Below are 24,363 nucleotides of genomic sequence, written 5' to 3'. Positions count from 1 at the left end.
TGGAACCTTTTTTCGGTCTTGCTTCTGAGGTAGAACTAAAAGTTCTGGGAACCTATGGGCGTTGCCAGCAGCGCTGCTGGTCTTTTTTTGTTCTGGTTATATGGAAACGTAAGCAGAACTTGGTCCGGGAACTTCACAGGTTTTTGAAAGTTCTTAGTTCTGGAAAGTTCTGGTTCTAGTTCTGGGTTGGCCCTACAGTGGAAATGGCGCTTCTAGCCCCCCCTAACCCATTTGCTTATGTAGGCCTACCCATTTCATGGGTCTGGCAATCATGTGATTGTGGCTCCCCTGCTGGGATAGACCTTTTGTGGCAATAGTGGACATACATAGATGTCCTGATGACTTGAATTTAAAGGCTTTTTATTATTATAATGTTGTAATGCTGCAATACAACAGCATTACATCATAAGTTCATAGAGACATGTTGCACCAGATGAATGCTGTCCTTTCTGCTTTATTCCCAGCTGGATCTTCAGGATCAAACCGCGACAGATCGAGGAGCTCTGCCTGACTGATGTTTGACCTCATAGAACCCTCCTCAACATGAAGCACATTCCTCTGGGAAGGGCAAGTGAGGAGATGAGATCAGATCAGATCAGATGAGGAGCTTCTAACGAAACTTGGACTTTTGGACACAGAATATTTTATAGATTATTTATTATTTTAAGAGTAATGAGACTTCAGACTTTCGTAATCCTCCCATGGGGTTTAAGTGTTTTTGTAAATTTGGCCCGGGTAGACACCAATAAATGTATCTTTTGGAAGAAATCCTTCATGTTCATTACACAAAATCTATAGAATATCAAAAGGAATAAAAAAGACAAGGCCAGCTATATAATGCAAATAAATGATTTGCAGTCTGTCGATTAATTGATTGATTGATTGATTGATTGATTATTTTATTAGACAAAAATGGAGAACAGTACAAGTACAGTTAAACACCCTGCCTAAAAGGAATAAATAGCAAGCAAAGAAAACATTCAATATCATCGCAGTTATAAAAACACTATATGTACAGGATAGGGGAAACTTCTCGCCTGTCTAGGTGTCTATGGGAGAAGTGATAACTACCTCCGCCTCTGGCCTCCTGAAAGGTGAGTTTTCAGGGCAGTTTTGAAGGAGGCCCGCGATGCTACAATTTGTCCTATGGGTTTGTGTTATCAGATCGTTGTGTGCGCTCCCTCTGGTGTTGTGGCTGTGGGTGTCGCTAACTTTTTGGAGATGTTTGGTCAGATATGCGGGTACTGAGGGGGTGGAGGGCAGATTTGCATTGACTATTTTGAAAGTCAATCCCATTTTTAGTTGTTTAACCTTGTCTTCAACGCTGAGCCATCTTAGGTTAGCAAAATGTGTGGGAGAAACGTGGGTCATGGGCCCCAGGTCAAGAAGTAGTTGAATCAGTTTGTTTTGGGAGGTTTGGAGCTTCGTCTTTAGTGGCTTTTTGATGTTCGAGTACCAGGAGGTGCAAGCATAGTCAAAGAGGGACTGAATGAGGGCCCCAGCAAGAGTCCTGAGGGCACTTTTGTTGACAAAAGTGGAAATTCTGCCCAGGAATCTTGTTCTTTGATTTACTTTTTTGATCACCATTGTTGCCATGCTATCCCCAGACAGGTATTTGTCAGGAATACAGCCCAAATATCCTCTCTTCCTTGCTATAGATTACTGTGTTTGATTTTATATTATGCAGCTTACAATCATCCTTTAAGCAAGTTCTAAAACATGTTCATGACAAGGGCCCCCCAGATTAATGTATTTGGCCACAGAATTCCACCTGAAAAGGATTTGTGCAAGGGACCCCAAGAAGAGATGATTTATGCAAAATGATACTAATAATAATAATAAATAGCAGATATAAAAGCTTGCAGCGAAGTACTGTGATTTTGTAGATCTGCTATTTTGCATAGCCAACAATGAAATTGACAACGATAAAGTGGTTAAAATGCTCAGAACCAATGGAATAAGCATTTGTGAAAAAATAAATAAATTAAGTATCTATTAGACACTCCATTCTGCAGTGGTAGAATGGGGTGTAGACCAGCTTCTCTTGGCTTCAGAAATAACACAACCTGTTTGATGGCCAATCAATAGCATTGCATGGACACAAACTACATGGGCTTCAAGATGTTCTGTTCCTAGTGCTGAAAGTCTGGAATAAACCCTGAGTGTAATAGAGTCAAACCAGTCATGTTTTCTTTTCTTTTTTTAATCACAGAATGTGGTCAAAAGGTGTGGTCAATAGGTTGTGTAGTGCGGTGTAGTTTTGATTGATTGATTGAAGAATGTATTAGAAGATTGCATAGGAAAAAGTACAGTTTCATTGACATTACAAATCACTGGTAGTACAAGGTCAACTAAAAGGAGATCCTTGTAAGCTTTTCGGCTTATTTACACAGGAACCACAGGTGGATTTAATTTACTGGTTGAACAGGTCACTTGCTAAAGTGCAACAGAGTTTTTGATGTTGATTGATTGATTGAAGACTTTATTAGAAGTTTGCATAGGAAAAGGTACAGTTTCATGACGGTACAGTTCACTGGTACAAGGTCTACTAAAAGGCGATCCTAGAAAAGACTAAGCTTATTTCCACAGGAAACTATTAAAGTATCTCATATAACATTGAATGACGGACGAATAGAACACAGTACAAAAGTAATGTAATAGTAGTAATGTAATAGTAAAATAATGTAGTAGTAGGCCTATAGTAGCCTACTAAGTACTGCTGCTACACCATTATATCTGATGTCAAAAGAAGCCTATTGGTGGAACAACAACAATATTAAAACGATTTCACATGTGTTCTACTTTTGGACTACATTGTGCTTTTTGTGTGGCAATGGATGCCATAATGATACACCAGTGTCAGTGTGATATGCCCTTGGTGGTGTGGCTAAACATCTGGCATGGAATTGGGAATGGAATATATCCTACTAAAACAATTGGAAGGAAAATACTAAAGAACTGTTTTCAACCCAAAAGGTGCCCAGGCAGTCTGCAAAGGAAGGAAGAGTGACTGAGTGATTGATTGATTGATTGCCTTGTTGTAGATACAAAAAAATGGGAAATACCCAAGATCAACAGGAGGGGGCAGCAATACGTCAACTTTTCGTCTAGTCTGACAGCCAGACACTCAGAAGAAGAGGAACATACCCACAATGCAATGCAGTGTTGTGATTGTTATGGTTCTGCAGAATCTGAACGATATATAGTTCTGAACTTATGTACGAGAGAAACACACATATTGTTGTGTAAATACACATAAATAGTTCCCTTACTGTGTTATTAACTGACTGCTGCAAGTAAAACAAATGCGTCGTTTTGAAACGGTGTGTCGTCGTTAAGCAGCAGGAGGACGTTTGATAGAAGCACAACCACTGAAACACCAGGTAAATTAAGACGTACAAATACATGTTCCATTTGTCCATTGATCACTCACACAGTGGATATTATTAAATAAAACCCAACAAGACTTGTAAACAGTGTGATTTTAGCGGAGAGTGAGGTTCTATATGAGGCTGGCTCGAGAAGTTCGTATGCGTTGGTGGTATAGTGGTGAGCATAGCTGCCTTCCAAGCAGTTGACCCGGGTTCGATTCCCGGCCAACGCAGTAACTTTATTTTCGTTGCCGTTGCCTTTAGGAATACTCAGATAATTGATCAATACAGAGTAGTATCAAGTGTTTTATTGACATGAGAAAACGTACGTTTATGTTTCCAAAGAAAGTGTCAGAATATTATGTAAATGTTCTATTCCAGTTATGTTTGATATACACACAACACATTCGTCTATTGCTTTTTGCTCGTTTGTTTATTTATCCATCGAGGCTTTTTAAACATAAATGTTGCGCCCAACGTGGGTCTCGAACCCACGACCCTGAGATTAAGAGTCTCATGCTCTACCGACTGAGCTAGCCGGGCCTATTTTAGCATGGTAAATAGCCCCCTCTAGTGGCTTGCCTTTTAGATTAAATATTGATTGACTATTTTATTAGTCAACATGTAGTACAGTACAAGTACAGTCAAAACACAAACACATTCAATTCATCAACATATAAAGTAGCATCAAAAACATTCAATATCATCACAAGTATAAAACACTATGTACAGAGTGTGTGTGTGTGTGTGTGTGTGGGGGGGGGGGGTATGGGGTATCCCTATCAAAATAGGGATATTTCAAACAATGAACAACAACCACTGAAGACAGGCTAGTCATATTTGAATTCTGGTAAAAGCCGGCAAAGTTTTGTAGTGATGATGTTCAAAACCGAGACATATGAGATATTTTCCGGAGTAGGTCCTCTAAAGCTTAAAGGAGTAATCACCCCCAAAATGACTTTTTTTCTATTAGTAGAGGTCCCAGCCAGGAGGGGTCCACGCGCACCCCCCTTACGTAAACTTCTAGTGTGGTTTTTATGTATAGGCCTACTTATCCTTTTTTTGTCTGGTTTCCAGGCTAATGTTTTTGTAATACAAATACTGATATTTGTGAATAATAATGTTGTTGCAGACTTGAAATATTAAAGTTGACCATTTGTAATTGTTTTCAAACCTTTAACCGGAACTTGTTAACCAATAAGAATAAAATGTACTATTAAAATCTATAATATTCTATTGTAAAAAAGATCGATCTCTGTATTTGCTGTCTCTGCCAAATAATTTACCCTTTCAAAATTGTTTGTTATTGTTGAAATTGAGTGTATGTATAAGAAGAGTTGTTTCTCTTCTTAATTTATCCTAAACTCCTCTGGGATTTTAATAGTTTCATTCCAGATACTGTGGAGTCCAGACTGCAGGTGCAGATGAACTCTCCAGACCCAGCTACACCTGTTTCAATGATCCAGGAGGAACCTGAACACCAGCCAGACCTCAGTAAGTTACACTGTCTCTTTCTTCCTCTTTCAAGCTTAAGGTGAAGGTGTTTATGACCACATACAGTTACAGTACAATGGGCTACATTTGCTTGCTGCCCTATATGAGAAGTGAAATGATTGTGCTTTAATATCAAGTGCAATGAAATAGAAATTAAACATTATTGTAACAACGTGTGGTCTATAATGTTATTTTTCTACCCAGAGCTTCCAGACATTAAAGAGGAACAGGAGGAGCTACTTATAAGACCAGGGGATCCTGATGGGTCAATGTTGTTGAATGTTGTGATAAAAGAAGAAGATGATGATGAAGAAGACATCGCTTCACATTGTACCGAAATTGAAGTTGAACTTGAATCAGACAGTGATGAGTGGGAGGAGACTCATCACCTATCAGTGGCAGGAGGTCAGTCAGCTTTAAATACACCGAAATCACACAAGACACTAAATGTGGAAGGACAAATATTGTTATTTACAGCTATTTTCAAAGTGGGGTACTAGTATCCCTGAGGTTCTGTGGGTATACAGTATCTAGGCCTAGAATGCAGTCTAAATTCCAAAAATAAATTCATGCGCCATAGTGTTCCAACACAATGTCTAAGCAGCAAAAACTGCTTTTGATGTTGTGGGCATACGTGCAGCGATCTGTAGATCTGTAGATGTAAAGTCACATGAATCCTTTGTCAGGATATGGCCAGCGCAGGAACACTCAAACACTCAAACTCAACACTCAATGGTGTGACCACAGTTTTGTATTTTTAGTGTGGTTGCCCCTGCAGACTATAGTACTTGTCCGACTTTATTCTTTTCATCTTCCTCAGCCCCCACCAGATGCACCATCCACAGGAGGAAAACCAATGAGAAGAAGGACAGGGAGGTCCTTCAGCAGGTCGACCCGGACAACCCTAGCGGCCAGATGAAGCCTGGTGACCCCTGCAGTGAGTGCGGTCTTGCCAGGAGGGCGGAGCAGGGCCATGCCTACTATAAGGGCCGGTTCTTCTGCGCCGCTACAGACGGCCCACGTGGTTGGACGCGGCAGCAGTGGCTGGAGGTACAGGAGGCACCCGGGGAAGACATACTGGAGGGGACTTACTCCAAGACCACAGCCTGGAGGAAGGAAAAGGAGAGACAAGAGGGTGAGAGCAGCGGCAGAAAAAGAAAACCTAGAAAAATGTTAATGTGTCAGCTGTGCGGCCAGCCAAAACTGAAGGACTTTGGACACAGTCAATACGGCGCAGAGCGCTTTTGTGCGATGTACTCATACAAGTCAGTGAAGCGGTGGCTGGCTGAAAAGAGACAATTGCCTTGTGGGCAAAATGGATCTATTGACAAAGACAACCTTCTCAAAAGCACTGTATACACTCCTCAGAACAATAACATCCGAGAAATCAACAACATATGCTTGGCTGACGTCCCTACAGAAGAGAGAGTCTACCTTTCAGCCGACTCAATTAAGGAGGATGACCACAAGGATTACGTGCCTGTGAAATTCCTCAATTCACTGTCGCCCTCTGGAATCCCTGATCCTAACCCCAAGTTGAACGTAGCCACACCAGTCATGCTGCTTAGAAACCTGCAAGCAGATCCCGACTGCACTCTCAAGAATGGCACCAGAATGGTGGAAATGCAAATGATGGACAGAGAGTGTGAGATTGCAGTAGGCACAAACAGGGGTGAAATAATCTTCCTCCCAAGAATACCTCACTATGACAGAGGTGAGGTTCCAAGAGAAGGTGTGTACAGTATCTTGATACAGCTGTGAATTAAGTTTAATTCAGGATATGTTCACACTAGGTGCCTTTTATGAAAAAAGGGCTTTGTCTATAAAAAGCATTTTCTGAAGAAAATGAACAGTTTCTCCTCGCTAGCTGCCACTTTTCTCCCAGCAGACACTGCTGCTGTGCTGCTGGCTTTTTGATTTCTCAAAACTGAAACTATTCTGGTAGAGCAGGATTCTGCTCAGCTTGAAAAAGCACCTCTAAAAGTGGCTGCTGTGCATTCAACTTTTTCTCATATTGCTTAATGTAAAAAAGGCAGTGCCTTTTCATTATAAAAAAATATATTTTTGTATTTTAATTTTTTGGCACAAATGTGAACATGCCCTTAAATTATTAAACCATTAATATATTCACTGGTCATAGATTGTACATTTATACTTGCTAGTCCGCTCGCATGGCATTGATAGCATATACATTATGTTAACTCAGTGAGAGAACAAAGTGCAGATGTCCAGTGTCAGATTCCAAGTGTTTATTTTAGCTTTATTATTTTATCTTTCTATTCTTGTACTTCGTACTCAGAGATGTCAGACAGCTGCCTCGACGGACCAGAGGCATCTTCATCATCTGTCTCCTTGACACCTCCCACCGCCAAGAAGCCACCAAAGCCACCTTCGACCACCGTCTCGTCTGCACCTCCCCCCGCCAAGAAGGTGGCCGGGCCGCCAAAGCCACCTCTGTCTTCCGTCTCATCGGGGCCTTCATCCTCCTCAGCCCCCACCAGATGCACCATCCACAGGAGGAAAACCAATGAGGGAAAGGACAGGCAGGTCCTTCAGCAGGTCGACCCGGACAACCCTAGCGGCCAGATGAAGCCTGGTGACCCCTGCAATGAGTGTGGCCTTGCCAGGAGGGCGGAGCAGGGCCATGCCTACTATAAGGGCCGGTTCTTCTGCGCCGCTACAGACGGCCCACGTGGTTGGACGCGGCAGCGGTGGCTGGAGGTACAGGAGGCACCCGGGGAAGACATACTGGAGGGGACTTACTCCAGGACCACTGCCTGGAGGAAGGAAAAAGAGAAACAAGAGGGTGAGAGCAGCGGCAGAAAAAGAAAACCTAGAAAAACGCCATGTACCATGTGTCAGCTGTGCGGCCAGCCAAAGCTGAAGGACTTTGGACACAGCCAATACGGCTCAGAGCGCTTTTGTGCGATGTACTCGTACAAGTCAGTGGAGCGGTGGCTGGCTGAAAAGAGACAATTTGCTTGTAGGCTTGATGTGTGCGTTTAATGTTTGATTCTTAATATATTTTTGATTTGTGTGTTTGTTTTCTTAAATAATTTATTTCGCCTCCTCGTCCTTTCGTGTTTTGGCTACTCTGCTTACGACTCTGGGAGTTCGATAAACTCATATCCAAGTATTCTTACACCATATATGAGGGAGGTTGCCAACACAAGTGTATGGTAATAATATCTTATGTACTGTAGGGTTGTTAGAATGCACCGATCTCGCTTTTCTGTTTCGGCCAGTGACTCACAGTACACAGGTAACTACATCCACTCCTATTCAAACTGCTGTGATGTGTATTTGATGTACACGAATAATATGGCAATAAGGAATTGAGTGCAAATAATACAAGCTTCCCAAACAGTCAGCAGGGCACTGCAGGTAATCAAACCCTGTCCTGTTTTCCCAGTGCTTTAATACCAGTGGTTCTCATCTCAACCTATGGATTGGGAGTTGGGACCCCCTGACACAAAAAGACCATTACTAGTCTACATCAAATGCAATCAACATAGACAGGGGGATAGACTATCTACAAGCTCACAACGCCTCGCAGCTTGATCTGCTATATCCACAATATTTATCTGTGAAAACCGAGTCAAACCAATATGCCTCAACTCCAACAATTCCTACAAGTGCTCATCTTACTGCATCAGGATGGGGGGGGGGTCCCTAGTTCAAGTGCCATTATTTTGGGGGTCACAGCCTGCAAAGGTTGAGAACCACTGCCTTATACAGCACTTTTCCCACACCATGTAGAAGGATGGTTCTCAAAGTGGGGTCCGGGCACCCCACAGAGTCCTTGATAATATAGTATCACAATACTTTTAACCACTTTAGTGTTTTGAACATTTTAGGAAAATATCAAATGTTTGGGAAATTTTGAATGATTTTGATTTGAAAAAATACAAAAATGTTTGGGCCATTTTGTATCATTTGAATAATTCTTTTAACTTAAATCTTCTCTTCTGGGGGTCCCTGGCAAAATCTTTTCAGATGGGGATCCGTGGCCAAATAGAATACATTTGGGGGTCCTTGACATGAAAAAGTAGTAGGCATAACTGCTCACCTTGGACTAGGAAATAAAGGGAGGTTTTCTGGGATATCAGCAAAAACACCCCACCCCATATAACCCATACTGCAGATTAATAAAATATAAATACTATATATAGGCTATGAAATAAAGTAATGCCTTGTGAGCTTGTAGCTCTGCTATTTTCAACACCAACAAAAAGAATACTTGTCCATTCTGCATAATTTCTACTTTTGGTACATTTTGATGCCAATACTTTTGTACTTTTATGAGTACACTTTGAATTCCAGACTTTTACTTTTAACTCGGTATTTTCAACAACAAAATAATAATAATAATAGCCTACTTACATTCTGCACTTGCCTACCCTCAATGGCCATACACGTAATTTAGATAGCATTTTTATTTTATTTTTTATAACGTTTTTGCTGAATAGGTGCTTGGTCTATCTACATTTTTCTTAGATTACTATTTACATGCTTTCGATGTAGCCTATGCCTATTGATGTTGACACTTGAGTGACCTTGTCAATGGGCAATACCCAAGATCAACAGTGGGGGGCAGCAATACGTCTAGTCTGCCAGAAACTCAGAAGAAGAGGAACATTAAAACATACCCACAATGCAGTTTTGTGTTTGTGTTTGAAACTGAACCATTTATGGTTCCGAACTTAATAATGTACGAGAAACACTGAAACAAACTGTTGTGTAAATACACATACCGCTAAATAGATCCCTCACTGTGTGACTGGCTGCTGCAGGTAAAACAAACGTATCGTTTTGAAACGGTTTGTCGTCGTTACGCAGCAGGAAGACGGTTGATAGAAGCTCAACCACTGAACATCAGGTAAGTTATCTTTGTTGAATCATTTACATCGGAACTCAATTGTTCCTAGTTCTTTAACGTAGGCTACTAAATGTCCTAAGCAAAAAAAAAAGGGGGGGGGGGGGGGGGGGGGGGGTCATACTAGTGGATATTATTTAATCACAAGTACAGCAAGGCTTGCTTGTTACAAGGAGCATATTTTATTTCAGATGTTTGGCTTCCAAGGAGTTGATCCCTGGGTTCGATTCCCGGCCAACTTAGTTCCAATAGTTTCTTCTTACTGCTCAGTGATGGGTGAACAACATTATAGAGGAGCAAGTGTTATACAGCAGCACTTTATTGACATGAGAAAACTTACGTGTACATTTCCAAAGAAAGTGTCAAAATAACAAATGCATGTATATGTATTATGCCTATGTATTATGCCTGAAGGGAATACAGTAGTGTGTAAACGGCTATATCACATTTGCAATTTAGAAAAACAAGAATTACAAGACTGTAACACATTTACGGCTTTCCTTTTTAGGCCCTTTAAACATAAATGTTGCGCCCAACGTGGGGCTCGAACCCACGACCCTGAGATTAAGAGTCTCATGCTCTACCGACTGAGGCTGAGCTAGCCGGGCATATCTTGCTCTGGTAAAGAGCCCCCCCTAATGGCTTTCCCATAGAGTTATAAGAAGGGCTTTCCTCTACCTGTCCCTACCACAATAGAGATTTTAAACAACATAAACGTCTTCTAAAGATTAACGCCAGAAATGGCCCAAACCAACTTTAATGCTGTTATCATTGACACAAGGTTCTCTATTTAAATCTATTATAATTACTTACTAGTTAGTTATATAGTGCATGTATATACTATATCTATTAGATATAGTCTAATCACAAGTTTACACAACGATACAGGAGTGGGTGATTTTTTTATTATTAAAAAACAGACGACAACTAATATTTCTCTCTCTCTCTCTCTCTCTCTCTCTCTCTCTCTCTCTCTCTCTCTCTCTCTCTCTCTCTCTCTCTCTCTCTCTCTCTGTGTGTGTGTGTGTTGTAAGTGTGTATTAAAGTAATATGTTTTTTTTAAATACAAATACTGAGATTGTGAATAACGACAGGTGTTGCAGACTTCAAATATTGGGCTAGTCCCAGTTGGGCGGTGCAGCGATAAGGCGGTGGGGGAGCCTTTCCAACAGACTGCAAAGCAAGCGATAAATATAACGATTGCATTCACCACGGCTTCGTAACTCGCGCGGCGCTCCGCCGGCCGCGCGGCCCTGGCCCGCTCCTCGCGGGCACTCGAGGACCAAGGTCCGCTGGCCTTCGCGCCGCTTGCAATGACGTGGACAATAACTGTGACATATAACCATTGTATTGCTCATCAAATGTTCGGCGAGAAATCAATGGGGTCTCATAGCTGTACGCTTGCCGCCTAACGCTACACCGCCGTCCGCCGCCCAACTGGGACACCGCCCAACTGGGATTTTCCCCAAATATTAAAGATGACCATTTTGAATTGTTTTCAAAACCTTTTTAACCGGAACTTGTTTACGGTTAATTAACCATTAAAAAGAAATGTACCAATGTCTGTGTAACTCACAAAGGGTCCCAACTCACCCAGCAGGACTGCATTTGCGGTTTAGACCAAAGAAGTTACTCTTTCAAAACCGTCTGTTATTGTTGCAATTGAGTGTAAGAAGAGTTTTTCTCTTCTTAATTTATCCTAAACTCCTCTGTGATTTTAATAGTTTCATTCCAGACTCTGTGGAGTCCAGACTGCAGGTGCAGATGAACTCTCCAGACCCAGCCACACCTGTTTCAATGATCCAGGAGGAACCTGAACACCAGCCACACCTCAGTAAGTTACACCAGGGGTTCTCAACCTTTTCAGGCTGTGACCCCCAAAATAATCATATTTGAACTGAGCACTAAGACTTGAGGCATTAGATTTTGTAAAACATGGTTCTATATATATTTTTTACTTTATCAAATATTTAATATCAATGGTCTTTTGTCAGGTGTGTGTGCTCTGAACAAAACACAAATAATTCACATTATCACATGTAACCAGACATGCAAGGTAAAAAAAAATACAACAAAACAGCCTTTCTTTGACCCCTTCAGAATGAGACAACAGGGAACAAGGAATCCTGACAAATTATACAGTACTAGACTAGGCCTATCAAATATTCTTCTTGGTCGGTGCTGGCGAGCCTTTGGGCACCCCTGACATACACATATACAATACATTTGGTAGCTGCCCTATGGGAAGTGAAATGATAGTGCTTCAATATCAAGTACAATTAAATACAAATTAAACATCATTATAACAATTTGTGGTCTATAATGTTATTTTCTACCCAGAGCGTCCACACATTAAAGAGGAACAGGAGGAGCTACTTCTAAGACCAGGGGAGCCTGATGGGTCAATGTTGACGTTACTGACAGTGAACAAAGAAGATGATGATGATGAAGACATTGCTTCACTCTGTACAGAAATTGAAGAATTTGAAGTTGAACTTGAATCAAACTCTGAAGACAGTGATGATTGGGAGGAGACCAGTGGAGGTCAGTCAGCTTTGAATACACTGAAATCACACAAGACACTAAATGTGGAAGGACAAATATGGTAATTGAAAAAGCCGCCCGAGGCTTATCCCAGCTATTTTCAAAGTGGGGTACTACTATCCCCAAGGTTCTGTGGGTATATCTACGGAGTGTACAAAATAAATATGACATTTACCTTCCCAAACAGTCCTGTTTAATAACTGACTGCAGTCTAAATTCCAAAAATAAAGTGTTAACAACACAATGTCTAATATATAAGGCATAATATTCATAGCAGATCATTAGACAACAAAATAACAGTGTTTGTGAATCTGACATGATGGTTAACTTTTTCTATCCGTTAATTACTAGCCTCATGTCACCAGACTTTCCACCTCAGAGGAAAGGCTGGTATTCGGTATACGGCTTGTGTGATCCGCTCTAGGCGTGACCTAAACCGGCAACAGGCAGATGAAGCAACATTTAGGGCTGTCACAATTATTACATAATCGTCTAATCGCAATTATTTGACATAATCGCGATTATTTTTCATAATCGTTTCCATGTTGAAACATTTTCATATATTTTTTTTAAAGTAATTTTTTTTTAAGTACAACGTCAAATATGTCAGTCATTTCTTTGTATATTTAGGTTATGTATCATATCTCCCATGTGCAACTTCAAAGCTTAAAAGCCAAACAGAAATGTAATTGTCAACAACAAAAACACAATTAAATCGTTAATCGCAATTATTTGAATGAGAATGAATCGTCATGTAAAATGTCATAATCGTGACAGCCCTAGCAACATTGCTTTGTTTTGGCCCCCCCTGTTTGTTTCCCAAATCCCTATTTAAATGCTCGAGAAGTATAGTCTTGCCAGTCGCTACAAGTTGGACTAAAAGATGGATATACAGTACCAAACTAACTTAAAAAATATATAAATATATAAGAAAAAAACGTAAACGCAGAGAATTATTTTGGTTTAAAACTGTTTCCAGTTTGATCTTTCTGGACAAAGTGTAGTCCGTCTATGACTACAAGATGACTTTGATGGTTGTTTCCGCTCCCAACCGGATCAGAAACCTGAAAATGGTACTGATCCCAGTCTAGTTAATTACTGTGTGTTTAAACTAGGACTGGACAAGCGTTGGTTCAAATTTGTAATGACAATTGAGTGGATGCAGGATGGGGAGGCATCTTGGGTGAAGGGTGCTAGCATGCAAAAGCCACAATTATGATCTTGAATCAGTTGGCTGTTCTTTTCATTATATTTTCCACTGGCAATGATTACTGTATTGTGATGGAAGCTTCATCTCATTCACGTGCATTGTCATTATGTCTCTCGCATACAGTACATGCACACACGGTATAACCTTGCATGTTTCTCGCATAGACTTTAAAATGAATGGACAGCGACAGAATTGGTTTCTACATGATATAGTAAATGATATAGTAACTGAATCAAAAAATCGATTTTAATTTGCAATGATCTACTATATATCGATATGCAAACAGCAATATATCGTATCGTTTGGCTTTGTATCGTATCATAACGTTTTACAATGCAAATAATCGGTATTGAATCGTTATACAATGCAAATAATCATTGTATGAATACTAAGTTCGTGTGCATTGTATTTAGCAAGAACTTCTGCAAACTCGGATTACCTTGCATAAGCTGATGCCTTCAGATTATTAAAAAATGAAAGACAATAATATTCTTTCTTTCTTATGCTATAGGTACAGGAATAAAGGCCACTACATGCTCCGGTTTTAGGTTAGGTTCGGTTAGGTTGGCAAGAGCTAATTTGAACTTCGGAAAGTCAAAAGCTAGGTGGGCTGAGGTGATCAGTGAGTCCTTATCGCCGTGGCTCAATGACTCCATTTTGTAGTATTCCAACCACCACAGTGGGTAGATAGTCTCTTAAAATCGTTGCATGTACCTTGCATGGCACCGGTGTCTGGTGATCGCATGACTGTTAACCACTTAAACCCTACATACTGTACACTTATCCCCCATGGCTTTAAACTATACTAATAAGATGCCCTAAGGGCGAGAAGCGACCTCGCACATGGGTGCATTGGCATGCACCGTATACCCTTCTGCTGAGCTGGTCGAGTCATCACTGTGATGTCAGAACAAGTCAGCTATACAAGCTCAAACTGCGTCAAATTGTTGTAGATCTTCGGTAAATGTCCACCCCAGAATACTTTGATCTCGAACACATTATGCAACGGTGTTGTCCATTATTTTCACATCATTATAATTCATCTTTTGCACAGATCTCCAGAAACACATCGAGAGGAGCCACAACGACATCTACTGCCAAATGCTGAGGAATGGACAGATGCCCTCAGCAGGCTGCCAGCAAATCACCAACTCTGTCACCAGCATTGAACAAGGAGACACTGAACAACCACGATCTTCCAGTCATCATCACTTTAACAAGACTTTAACGCAACCAGGAGAAGTTAAGACACATCAGATGATTTTCACAGAAAAGAAGGCGCACATGTGTATTCCCTGTGACAGGAGTTTCAGTCGGTTACAAGACCTGAAGAAACACCAGTATGTCCACAGCGCACAACCTTTGCACTGTAAGCAGTGTGGAAAGAGTTTCATTAGGTCTTACAACCTAAAGAGACACAAGTGTATCCAAACTGGAGAAAAATCTTTACACTGTGAAATTTGTGACAAAAGTTACCGTGACTCGTATACCCTGAAAAGACACCAGCGTATGCACATTAGAGAAAACCCCTTCTACTGTAAACATTGTGACAAAAGTTTCATTGATTCAGGTTCCCTGAGAAGACACCAGGGTATTCACACAGGAGAAAAACCTTTCCACTGTGAACTGTGTGACGAGAGTTTCATTAGGTTACGTAGCCTAAAGATACACCAGCGTACAAGTTTCAGCCATTTAGGTGCCTTGAAACAACAGCATATCCACACTGAATGAAAAACCTTCCACTGACAACAGTGTGAGTTCTCTAGAAAGAGGATGTGGGACATAATCATGTTTTTTCACTATGTATTGTTTTTGGCTATTGCTTTTGTTCATAAAAATATGTGTTACTCTATGCAAAATTAACATGGTACAGTGCAGTGCTGCGCTGCATAGACTGTCTGGGGTGCGGTGTAATGCACAGACAGAAACCACCGCATGTTGGTGCCTGTTGGTGAAAAACGTCCCCCACAAAACTATGGTTTATTGATGAGTCATCACTTTTCACAGTTATGTGGGAGCCGTTTTTTTCATGAATCATGAAAAAACCTAGTTTGACCCATCACATGCTACTTAAAGCAGATTTATTTTTTGTATTTTCCTGTATACCCCTTTAAGGTCACCTTATTGTAAAGTGTTACCGTTTTTCTTTTAAATGAGCATTTGTATTGCAACTCAAATTGTCATTTGTCATAAATACAACACAATCTGAGTTAAGTATTGCATTAAAGCTGTAATTAATACACAGGCCATTCAGGGAAATAACATCCAACCATGGTTATCACACAAGTGCTTCACAAATTGCATTGGAAGTGTATTATGGCAGCATAATGTTTGGTCATGCCAACAGATGACACGTCCATTATTAAACATGTTTAACATGATAGTTTCATGGGCCTAAATATTACCTTATATACATGTTTTACAACAATAACTCTTATTTTCAATATTCAGTTGAAGTACAAATCCCAAACCAAGAGCTTACTGTTCACTGGTGACATCTTGTGGTCATTCAATGTAACTAAAATGACACCAAGACAGTACAGTAAGTCTGCCCAATGCCTATTCTGACAGATGGAAGATGGCACCATATAATTATGTATTTATTTGTTTGTTTAATCCTGTAATATCTCCCAAATCCATATCATAAAACTCATATGACTATTTAATATCCTGAAGAGAATGGGGCCACAATACATTGATTGTATTTTACAGCAAAAAATAAGACTATTTACTAGGACAATAATGTGGAATTGAGATTCGGTGCCCAAGGTTTTATTCTTATTTGGACAACATATCTAGCAATGTGCAAGCGTTCAATCAATAATTAAATGACATAAGTCAAGTCAAAGATATTTATTAGGCACATTTCAAAACAAGAGAAGTTGACCCTAAAGTGCTTTCCAATGGACACAAGCAACACATAGACCTTTTGTTATTTACAAATCAAATATACAGGCATGTCACCAAGTAAGAAACATAAAAAAAACAATAAAAGAGCAATAACAGGTAATAGATAATAAATCTGTATCTATATTACTAGTAAGACACCTCAGGGTGTCATTTTCGGCCTGGGATTTATGACATCAGAAATCTCCATGTATGGGCATAAAACGTTTTTTTCTTTTTCTGGGAATGACCATATATGGACTTTTATACCCTGAGAAATCTCGTAGCTTGTCTGACTGTCAGTACAGGAAGTGATGTCACGTGACATCCTTTTTATGCCCATATATGAGTCATTCTGTACCACATCACTGTGACTCACTGACATCACACTGACATCACTTCCTCAGGCATTGACACTAAGGCTTGCCCACCTGCCCCCGGCAGGTAAATAAAACGTCAGGGCAGGTGAAGTTGGCTTTCAGGTTGCCCGACAGGGCAAGTGCTCATTTGAGAGGGGACACAAATGTCTATAAACACAACACCAGATATCTGTCTAAACACCTGGACGTGGCCAGTGTGCTGTGTCTTCTGGTCTGTGGAATGTAAAATAAGAGCACTATTTACCTATAATGTGCAGTTTTTACTGTTGCTACATTTAAAAATATAAAATAACAAGTGTGAAACCATAGACATATTAAATTATAGCTAAAGACCCTTGCCCAGCATCAGGAAGTAAAGAAATAAGTGTTAAATTGAGCGGTAATTAAAATCGTACCTATCGTTTTATAATGGACAATTAATTTTCGGGCAAGTGGGCATGACCTTCGGGCAAGTAGAACATGACCTGTACTTGCCCGATGGGCAAGTGCCTCTGAGACCTTAGTGTCAACCCCTGCTAATTGTTTGAGGCACTTTGTAAATTAACTAGGCCTACAATAAAAACAACCTTTTTTGTGAGCATTGTTGGCAGGATCAAGTTCCATTAAGTCTGTGCACAGACCTATTGATTTGATTAGATTCAGCTGGGTTTGATTTTTACATCAACCCTAACCCAGAGCCGTCTAATCAGAGAGTCCTGCCACTGCGGGGTCAGAAACAGCGCTGGTCACGTGGTTCATTGTCACTTTACACCTCATAGACTTCAATGCATTTTGTAAACTTCCGGTTCGCCGTTTGTCACTATACGCCAATAGATGTGTGCGTAGAAGACCTGGCCCCATGAAGTGAACGGGAGTGACGCAACTCTCCATTATACAGCTATGCCCTAACCCAATGCACAGCAATGAGGAGGCGAATGGAAGGTTAGCCACAAGGGTGAGTTTATTAACCAACAAAAGTTGGAAGTGGGGTGTGCTGGCTGCCACCACAACACACTGCAGCTTGGGATCCAGGGCTCCGAAGGAGAGGAGAAACAGGATCAGCGGAATAATCACTAAAGGAAAAGCAAAGGTGCAGCAACTGAGTAAAGTTAAGCAGGCTACAACGAAGCTACAAACACTGGTAAGCTTAAGTATTGGCTATTGTGATTTGACAAGTCTGGTTTAAGCTCTGACACTGGTTTTTGTAGCCTCACCCTCTGATCAGGGTTGTCAACATTGGACTGTCAGAATCCAGGAGATTTATTTTTGGGGGGTGCGCGGAACTCCCCAACCGGGGTCTGGGGGGTCCTCTCCCCAAAACTTATGAATAGATATATTTTCCTGTGTTCTGTTGTATTTTGTGCATGTTTGATACATTTATCAGGCTTACTTTACTAGCATTTGTACAATTTCAGCCTAATATGCCAAATGTAGGAGTACAGATCTGATGACAGAAGCAAAAGGACATCTTTAATAATGATTTCTCATCTTTAAGTCATTACTTAAGTGAATATCTGTATGATCTTTCTTGCATGCATTGCCCCCACCCCTAAAGCGGGGGGTCTGGGGGTCCTCCCCCAGAAAATTTTTAACATAGTAGATGTAATTTCCTGTGTTCTGGTGAATTTTGGGAGTTTGATACAAAATCCAGGAGAAATCCAGGAGATTTGCCAATCCAGGAGACTCCCAGGAGAGGGGTTCAAAATCCAGGAGACTCCTGGGAGATCCAGGAGAGTTGACAAGCCTGCCCTCTGATTGCCAACAGGAGGCAGGTGTGTACTGGTACTGTGCTGTGTACTTTCTGGGACTGCTGTGCTGTGCCGTGGAGTCCTCTGGTGGCGGTGACGAGTCCAGGCAGGCCCAGTATGGAAGTGGAGGTGAGGAGGAGTGAGACACTTTCTTGTGAATATAGGAGGAAATTATAATAGCTGCAAATTACATTTTGTATGGGAAAGAGATTACGTTTTGAGGTGGGACAGGCGTAAAATGCCATAGACATGTAACCCTAAAGGCACATTCCCACTGACTGGGCCAGATAACAGATAAAAAAATCTCTTTTTCCATTCAAGTGGATGGTAAGATATAGCCTGGCTTGGCCAGACTATATACTAATGCAGATAACTAACTGCAGTATCATCCCCTCCTTTTTTAACATGGGTGGATTGTCTAGTCTAGCTGAGCTAGGCTATACTAGGTAAGATACAGATAAAAATAAATATCTGTCACAGATCTTTTTTTTTTTTTTTATCTGTGACATATCTTTTTTACCTGTATCTTACCATCCACTTGAATGAAGAAAGATATATTTTTTTTGAATCTGTTATCTGGCCCAGTGGGAATGGGCCTTATAGGTAGCTGAATATGCTACGTGGATACTATCTGGATATGAAATGCTTGTTATCAGGTGTAAATGTAAGCCTAACTGAAATCTAGCTGAATGTGTATGGAATGGATGCCATCTGGTTATGAAGAGATTGTATTGTCAGGTGTAGGCTAAGCCTATTACCTGTAGCCTAGATGCATATATATCTGGATATGAAAAGCAATGGGCCTTTTTTTAATCAAAATATATTTTTAAAACAAAATAATGAAAAGATCTAGACAGTATCTAAAGATTTGGAAAAGCAAATGCTCCATCTCTGGTATTCATCTCATGAACCCCATCAAGTTGCACAAAAGGATTTAGGCTATGATATGAAGTTGTAGAGCATTTATGGTGTTATTTGAACATTTAGGCCTCTATCTCTCTACCTCTATCTACTTTGCTGTTTGTTTTTCTCAAAGGCAGAGTTCTGTCCTCTGTTTCCCATAATGTCCCATACAATCCTGGCAAAAAATATGTACAACTGCTTTAGCTTACTTATTGCAGTTGGTCTTCAGAGTTGATATAGTAGACATTGCATTCAGAAGGACAAGGAAGGTCTTTATACAAGCATAAATGAAGGTATGATACAGGAAATTTAAGCTGCATGTGTGCGTGCGATTGAGCATGCGAGTCGATGGCTGTGTAAGTGTATGTGTGTGTGACAGATGAGTGATTGATTGAGTGTTTACCTAACACCTATCACTGCGCACATGTCTCTCAAGTTTGCATGATGTGTTCTAGAGAGAAAGCAGTGAAGCATACCATGCCTTCATGTAAGATAAGCTAGCATGTCGAGGCCCTACTTACTGGAGGTTTTCAGGCGACCAATCATTTCTCTGTTTTGACCTGCTGCCCAGGGACGTGCTGGCCATTGGGAAAATCTGGACAACTACCGAACGGCCGGTTCATTCCCGGCCGGTCCAGGCCGGCCATTAGGAAAAAATTAAACTGTTTGCACAAAAGTAAAAATTAAACTGTTTGCACAAAAGTAGTGAAAACAGCAGTTCAGGAGACGATCACTAGGTTTAGGTATACTTTATTAGACAAGAATGGAGGCAGCAGGCAAGCATCACACAGCATGGCATACAGTGAGCACTACTATGAAAGACAGCATAATATCTATATGACCTACCTAAGTAAGAGCATTAGATTGGCATGGGTTCTGCCTCGGGCCATTTCTCGCTGTCCCACGATCCCCATGTTGCCATGAGTATCGAGGGCATAATCTTATTACAGCGAGCTATGACCCGAGACCCCCCACGGGGGTCTGAAGCAGAACCTGACGGTGGCGCTGGGGTGGTGGCGGGGCAGCAGCTAGCGCAACATGAATGACCTACTAGCAGACCCACCTAAATGAACCCTGGGTAGGGGGGGGGGGGGGCGGGACCCAGGACCCAGTGTCCCGGCCCCCCGCAGCGGCACGCGCCACCTTGTGATCGCCCACCGAACTAGCTTTGATCCTGCGGATCGTCGCACTATATCTACAAGCACACAACGCCTCGCACCGCGAGGCGTTGTGTGCTTGTAGATCGGCTGTTTTCACTAGTTTAAATCATTTTTAAAACGATAAATACAAAACAAACGGTTTTGGACATACAAGGTTTCCACCCGACAACAACGAAATATAACTCATGTAATTGGCCCACTGGCTTGTCACTTTGTCAAATCTAGCAGCAGCGCTAAAGAGAGAGATCTCTCTCTATGCGCAATGAGGGCCTCTCCAACTCTTTTTCCCGGGCTGAATCAGGGGCCCAGCACATCCCTGTTTTCAGGCGACCAATCATTTCTCTGTTTTGACCTGCTGCCTGCTACCAAACGTCATTGTTGTGCCACTCTCTTGGATCAAGGGAGCAGAGTCCAAAAGGACACCTTTATTACTGGTGGATGAAAGGGACATTTTATTGGACGGCGAGTATATAATTGGTCACTCGATGGGCCGATTGATGGATTGTGTCATTGTTAGCTCATCTCCTCCATGACAGTGTTTGATTAGCTTTCCTTCAGGGACCAAAAGTCAATTCGGCCAGCTTTGCCAGCTGTCCAGTGTTTGGCTTTCAGTCTGTCTGTGGTCAGTGGGGTCACTGACCTGGCCGAAGGGACAGTAAAATCTGTTTTGACAAAGTCTGTGCAATGGCTGTCTGAGAAAGGTCAAGGACAGGGGAAAACCAGGGCCCCGTAACATTTAAATATTGAGGCTGTCAGTGAGTTGTAAGACACAGCTGTCAGAGAGGCAGAGGAAATATGACCCAAATGCTTACTGTTTATGTTTTTTTGGGGGGGAATATTTGTTAAAGATTTTGTGCCCAGAGATTGTGCAGTTGTTTAGATCCTGAACTCTTGAACCACGATGACGAAAAACGATGTAAAGTCCTACTACTACCTTCTATCTCCTGTCTCTTCCTTACTCAATTTCTGTTATTATATTTTAAAGAAACAAATGTGAGGGTATATGGGTGGTGGTGCACAGTAAAATCCTTAGCATTTAACCAAATTGGTCCATTTGGTTACTGTTGTAAACTCTCATATTAGTTTCAAATGAACACGGAGGATTTTAATGTGTGGGGTCTGGTTTGCCTGGTATCCTTCCAAGAAATACTAAACCCCTGAACATCATTGAGAATGTATTTCCAGAATCTCAATTAGAAATTGGTAGGAAGTACTTCCTCAGAAGCAAATTAAGGAATGATAAGGCCAAGTATTACTAATTTGACAGAATATTTTAAAATGCAAATTAGAACAAAATATTGGGGATTTGTGTTACTCTATGAACCATCAAGAGGCAGCTAATATTTTGTGAACATGTGCGGACATAACTTAAAATTAATGAGGTGTAGGTTTATTCATACATTTTCAGGACCTGGGTCCAGTACTAGAGACATTTCCAACATAAAGCTATGTATCTCTTGTAATTGTGTAATATCTGTGATCATAAGCCAAAGTTGTGTTATTATATTAATTCATCTTATTATAATAGATTTCTAGGGAATGGTATTTGCCAGAGGGCTTGCATTATTACTTGTTATGAATGCTCATTTTTCATCAGTTTCACTTTTCCTCTTGAATTTGTATCTTTGAAATGCTTAATCCATTTCCTTCATAAACTCTCAGAAAGGATGGCTATATTTTTACAAACTCTGTCTATATTGATTCATGGTTACCCATAGATTCAATTGCAGTCTTGTGCAACCAAAAGGTACTGTAGTGAACAATTTGGTCTTTTAGTTGAGTGATGGATTTATTTCACAGTGTAAGTATTTGAATGGGCCACATCTGTTCCCTTTGAGCCACAGCACAGATGACAGAGCCAGGAAATAATGCCCTCAAGTGAATTCACTTAACACGTAGGCACATCCCAACGCAATGGTATTGAACCATTATTCTTGAATTGTCAGATGACACGATGATCATGAAGCTAAACTGCAGAGTGTCAGGTATAATTTAATGATTTCTTTCCAACCATCAGATGATCAGAGCTGCAGTCTTTTTACACGTTGTCCCTCATGTTTAAGTGTGACAATATTAAAATGCTATAATATTGCTATAATTGGCTTTATTTATATTTATCCTACGATTTTGTAACCCATTTTTCACCCAGTGGCAATTGCCTAAGCTGTAATCTTTACTCTCCCTCTGCCAACCTGGGGAGAGCCCCGAACCGAGCTCATGCTTCTTTCAATGCATGGGGAGTGAGCAGGCCGCTTCTATCCCCTGACAGGGGGAAGTTTCCCTGGTCGGACGTAGCGCGTGGAAGGAACACGTTATTCCAGCCAGTTCCTTTCCCCTCCATCAGACTCCTCAGCTGGCCAGGGGGCAGTATAGAGACCAGGATTACTGCATTCTTTTAGTGAGGGCCCTACAGGGAGAACATGTAAACTCCACACAGAAAGGCCCTTTAGCCAACCCCACCTAGCGTATGGGCCAATGATGACATGGAGGAGAGAACACGCCCACAGCCATCCCAGGGCCTTTTAGCTGTGAGGCGAATTTGAATGAACATGCTCCTGCTGCACAATTTCATGATAGACAAATAACTTGAGAGCCAGCTGTTCACCTCATTGGTCTCTAACACTCGTAGAACCATAGGCAAACATCTAAATGGATATAACCAATATTTATATGTATAGTATTCATATATTGGATATTTACCTATAATGTTATGTCATTATTTGGTACAAGTAAAACACTATAATGGCGAGTGGCGACCGTAGGTTATCACATAATGTGTTTTTCTTTAATAAAGTGATTATGAGGTCAATGAGGCGGCATTTATAAACAACATTTTTAAATTCAATTCATTTTAGTGACTGTCTGTAAAGCAGTGCTGCCAGCCCTGCATCATGTTAAAGGTATGTTTTTGAAGTCAGGCTAGTATCAGGAAGGCTCCATCAAATTCCCATCAGGTTCATTACCCTGCAGTCGTGTGACCATATGAGATGACCATTACAGTACTCTTGGTGCTGTTTCTTGAAGGCATAAATCACTGTTAAATCCTCAGTGTTAATTTAGCTCTGAGGGTGTACTACAAATGTAACCAAAAATGTAACCGTATATGTCCATTTTGTTAGATATATATAGTTGTACACTCTCAGATTTACATTTAAATTGATCGAGGATTTTGCTGTGTACCAGCCAAATCACACAGGGACTCACTGAAGAAGATTGCTGGTGATGGAATGCCTCTCTCCATTCCATTTCAGCCCAAAATGACTTTGAGGTTATAAAAGTCTCTCACGCCAGACAGCTCTTCCACAATATTCGAAAGCTATAGAGTCTGTAACTTTGCTTCCTGAAAATCGCGATAGGAAGCAGATATCCATTTGTCATTTCCACTCACTGAGATGTGTTAAAATATGTTTAAAATATTTGAATTTCCATTTCTGCTAAGGAGCAAGCTAGATATACTTCAACTAATTTGATTTAGAGTAGGCCTATAGGACTTATTTACACCAGTGGTTCTCAACCACTGGTGGGGTCCCCAGGGGGGTCCCCAGGGGGTCCCCAATTTATTTTGGGGGGTCCCCAGGTGATTAACTTAATGTGAAACATTGTTTCCCACTCAACAGTAAACAAACCAACATAAAGTTTGAGTCTATAGAGGGTACAGGTACATTTATAAAGTGATAATTTAATGACTTTTTGATACCTCTAGTATCAAATTAAACATTGGTCTAGTGACAAATTAAACATTGTCAAATTGTCAAATATTAAAGGCAGAAATTGTGAAAATAGACGATCTACATGCGAGGCGTGAGCGTGTA

General features: G+C 40.9%; 3 protein-coding genes across 4 annotated transcripts in view; all 3 read left to right on the top strand.

The window, feature by feature from the left end:
* Positions 1 to 5,948: 5,948 nt before the first annotated feature.
* LOC308304292 (uncharacterized protein) lies at positions 5,949 to 7,928 on the top strand. Of its 2 annotated transcripts, none has more exons than XM_080748863.1 (2): positions 5,949 to 6,579; positions 7,165 to 7,928. In XM_080748863.1, the coding sequence occupies exons 1-2, from the start codon at positions 6,036 to 6,038 to the stop codon at positions 7,869 to 7,871; spliced, it is 1,251 nt and encodes a 416-aa protein (XP_080604989.1). In that variant the 5' UTR covers positions 5,949 to 6,035; the 3' UTR covers positions 7,872 to 7,928. The 2 variants fall into 2 exon arrangements, with proteins under 2 accessions (XP_080604989.1, XP_080604988.1); XM_080748862.1 differs by having other exon boundaries at positions 5,949 to 6,597.
* Positions 7,929 to 9,552: 1,624 nt separating this feature from the next.
* On the top strand, positions 9,553 to 18,631 carry LOC308304638 (uncharacterized protein; the record flags this gene model as incomplete). Its single annotated transcript, XM_080749262.1, has 6 exons — positions 9,553 to 9,744; positions 11,466 to 11,575; positions 12,082 to 12,285; positions 14,550 to 14,835; positions 17,662 to 17,695; positions 18,506 to 18,631. The coding sequence occupies exons 2-6, from the start codon at positions 11,506 to 11,508 to the stop codon at positions 18,629 to 18,631; spliced, it is 720 nt and encodes a 239-aa protein (XP_080605388.1). The 5' UTR covers positions 9,553 to 9,744; positions 11,466 to 11,505.
* robo3 (roundabout, axon guidance receptor, homolog 3) overlaps positions 17,683 to 24,363 on the top strand; it is a 245,976-nt gene continuing 239,295 nt past the window's right edge. The window contains exons 1-2 of the mRNA XM_080749930.1: positions 17,683 to 17,881; positions 18,506 to 18,617. The gene's annotated coding sequence lies outside the window, so the exon portion shown is untranslated. The remainder of the gene's footprint in view (positions 17,882 to 18,505; positions 18,618 to 24,363) is intronic.

The sequence above is a fragment of the Nannobrachium achirus genome (genome assembly GCF_963921795.1).
Source record: "Nannobrachium achirus genome assembly, chromosome: 19".
In the NCBI taxonomy this organism is placed as follows: domain Eukaryota; kingdom Metazoa; phylum Chordata; class Actinopteri; order Myctophiformes; family Myctophidae; genus Nannobrachium; species Nannobrachium achirus.
This window is presented reverse-complemented; position numbering and strand designations above follow the sequence as displayed.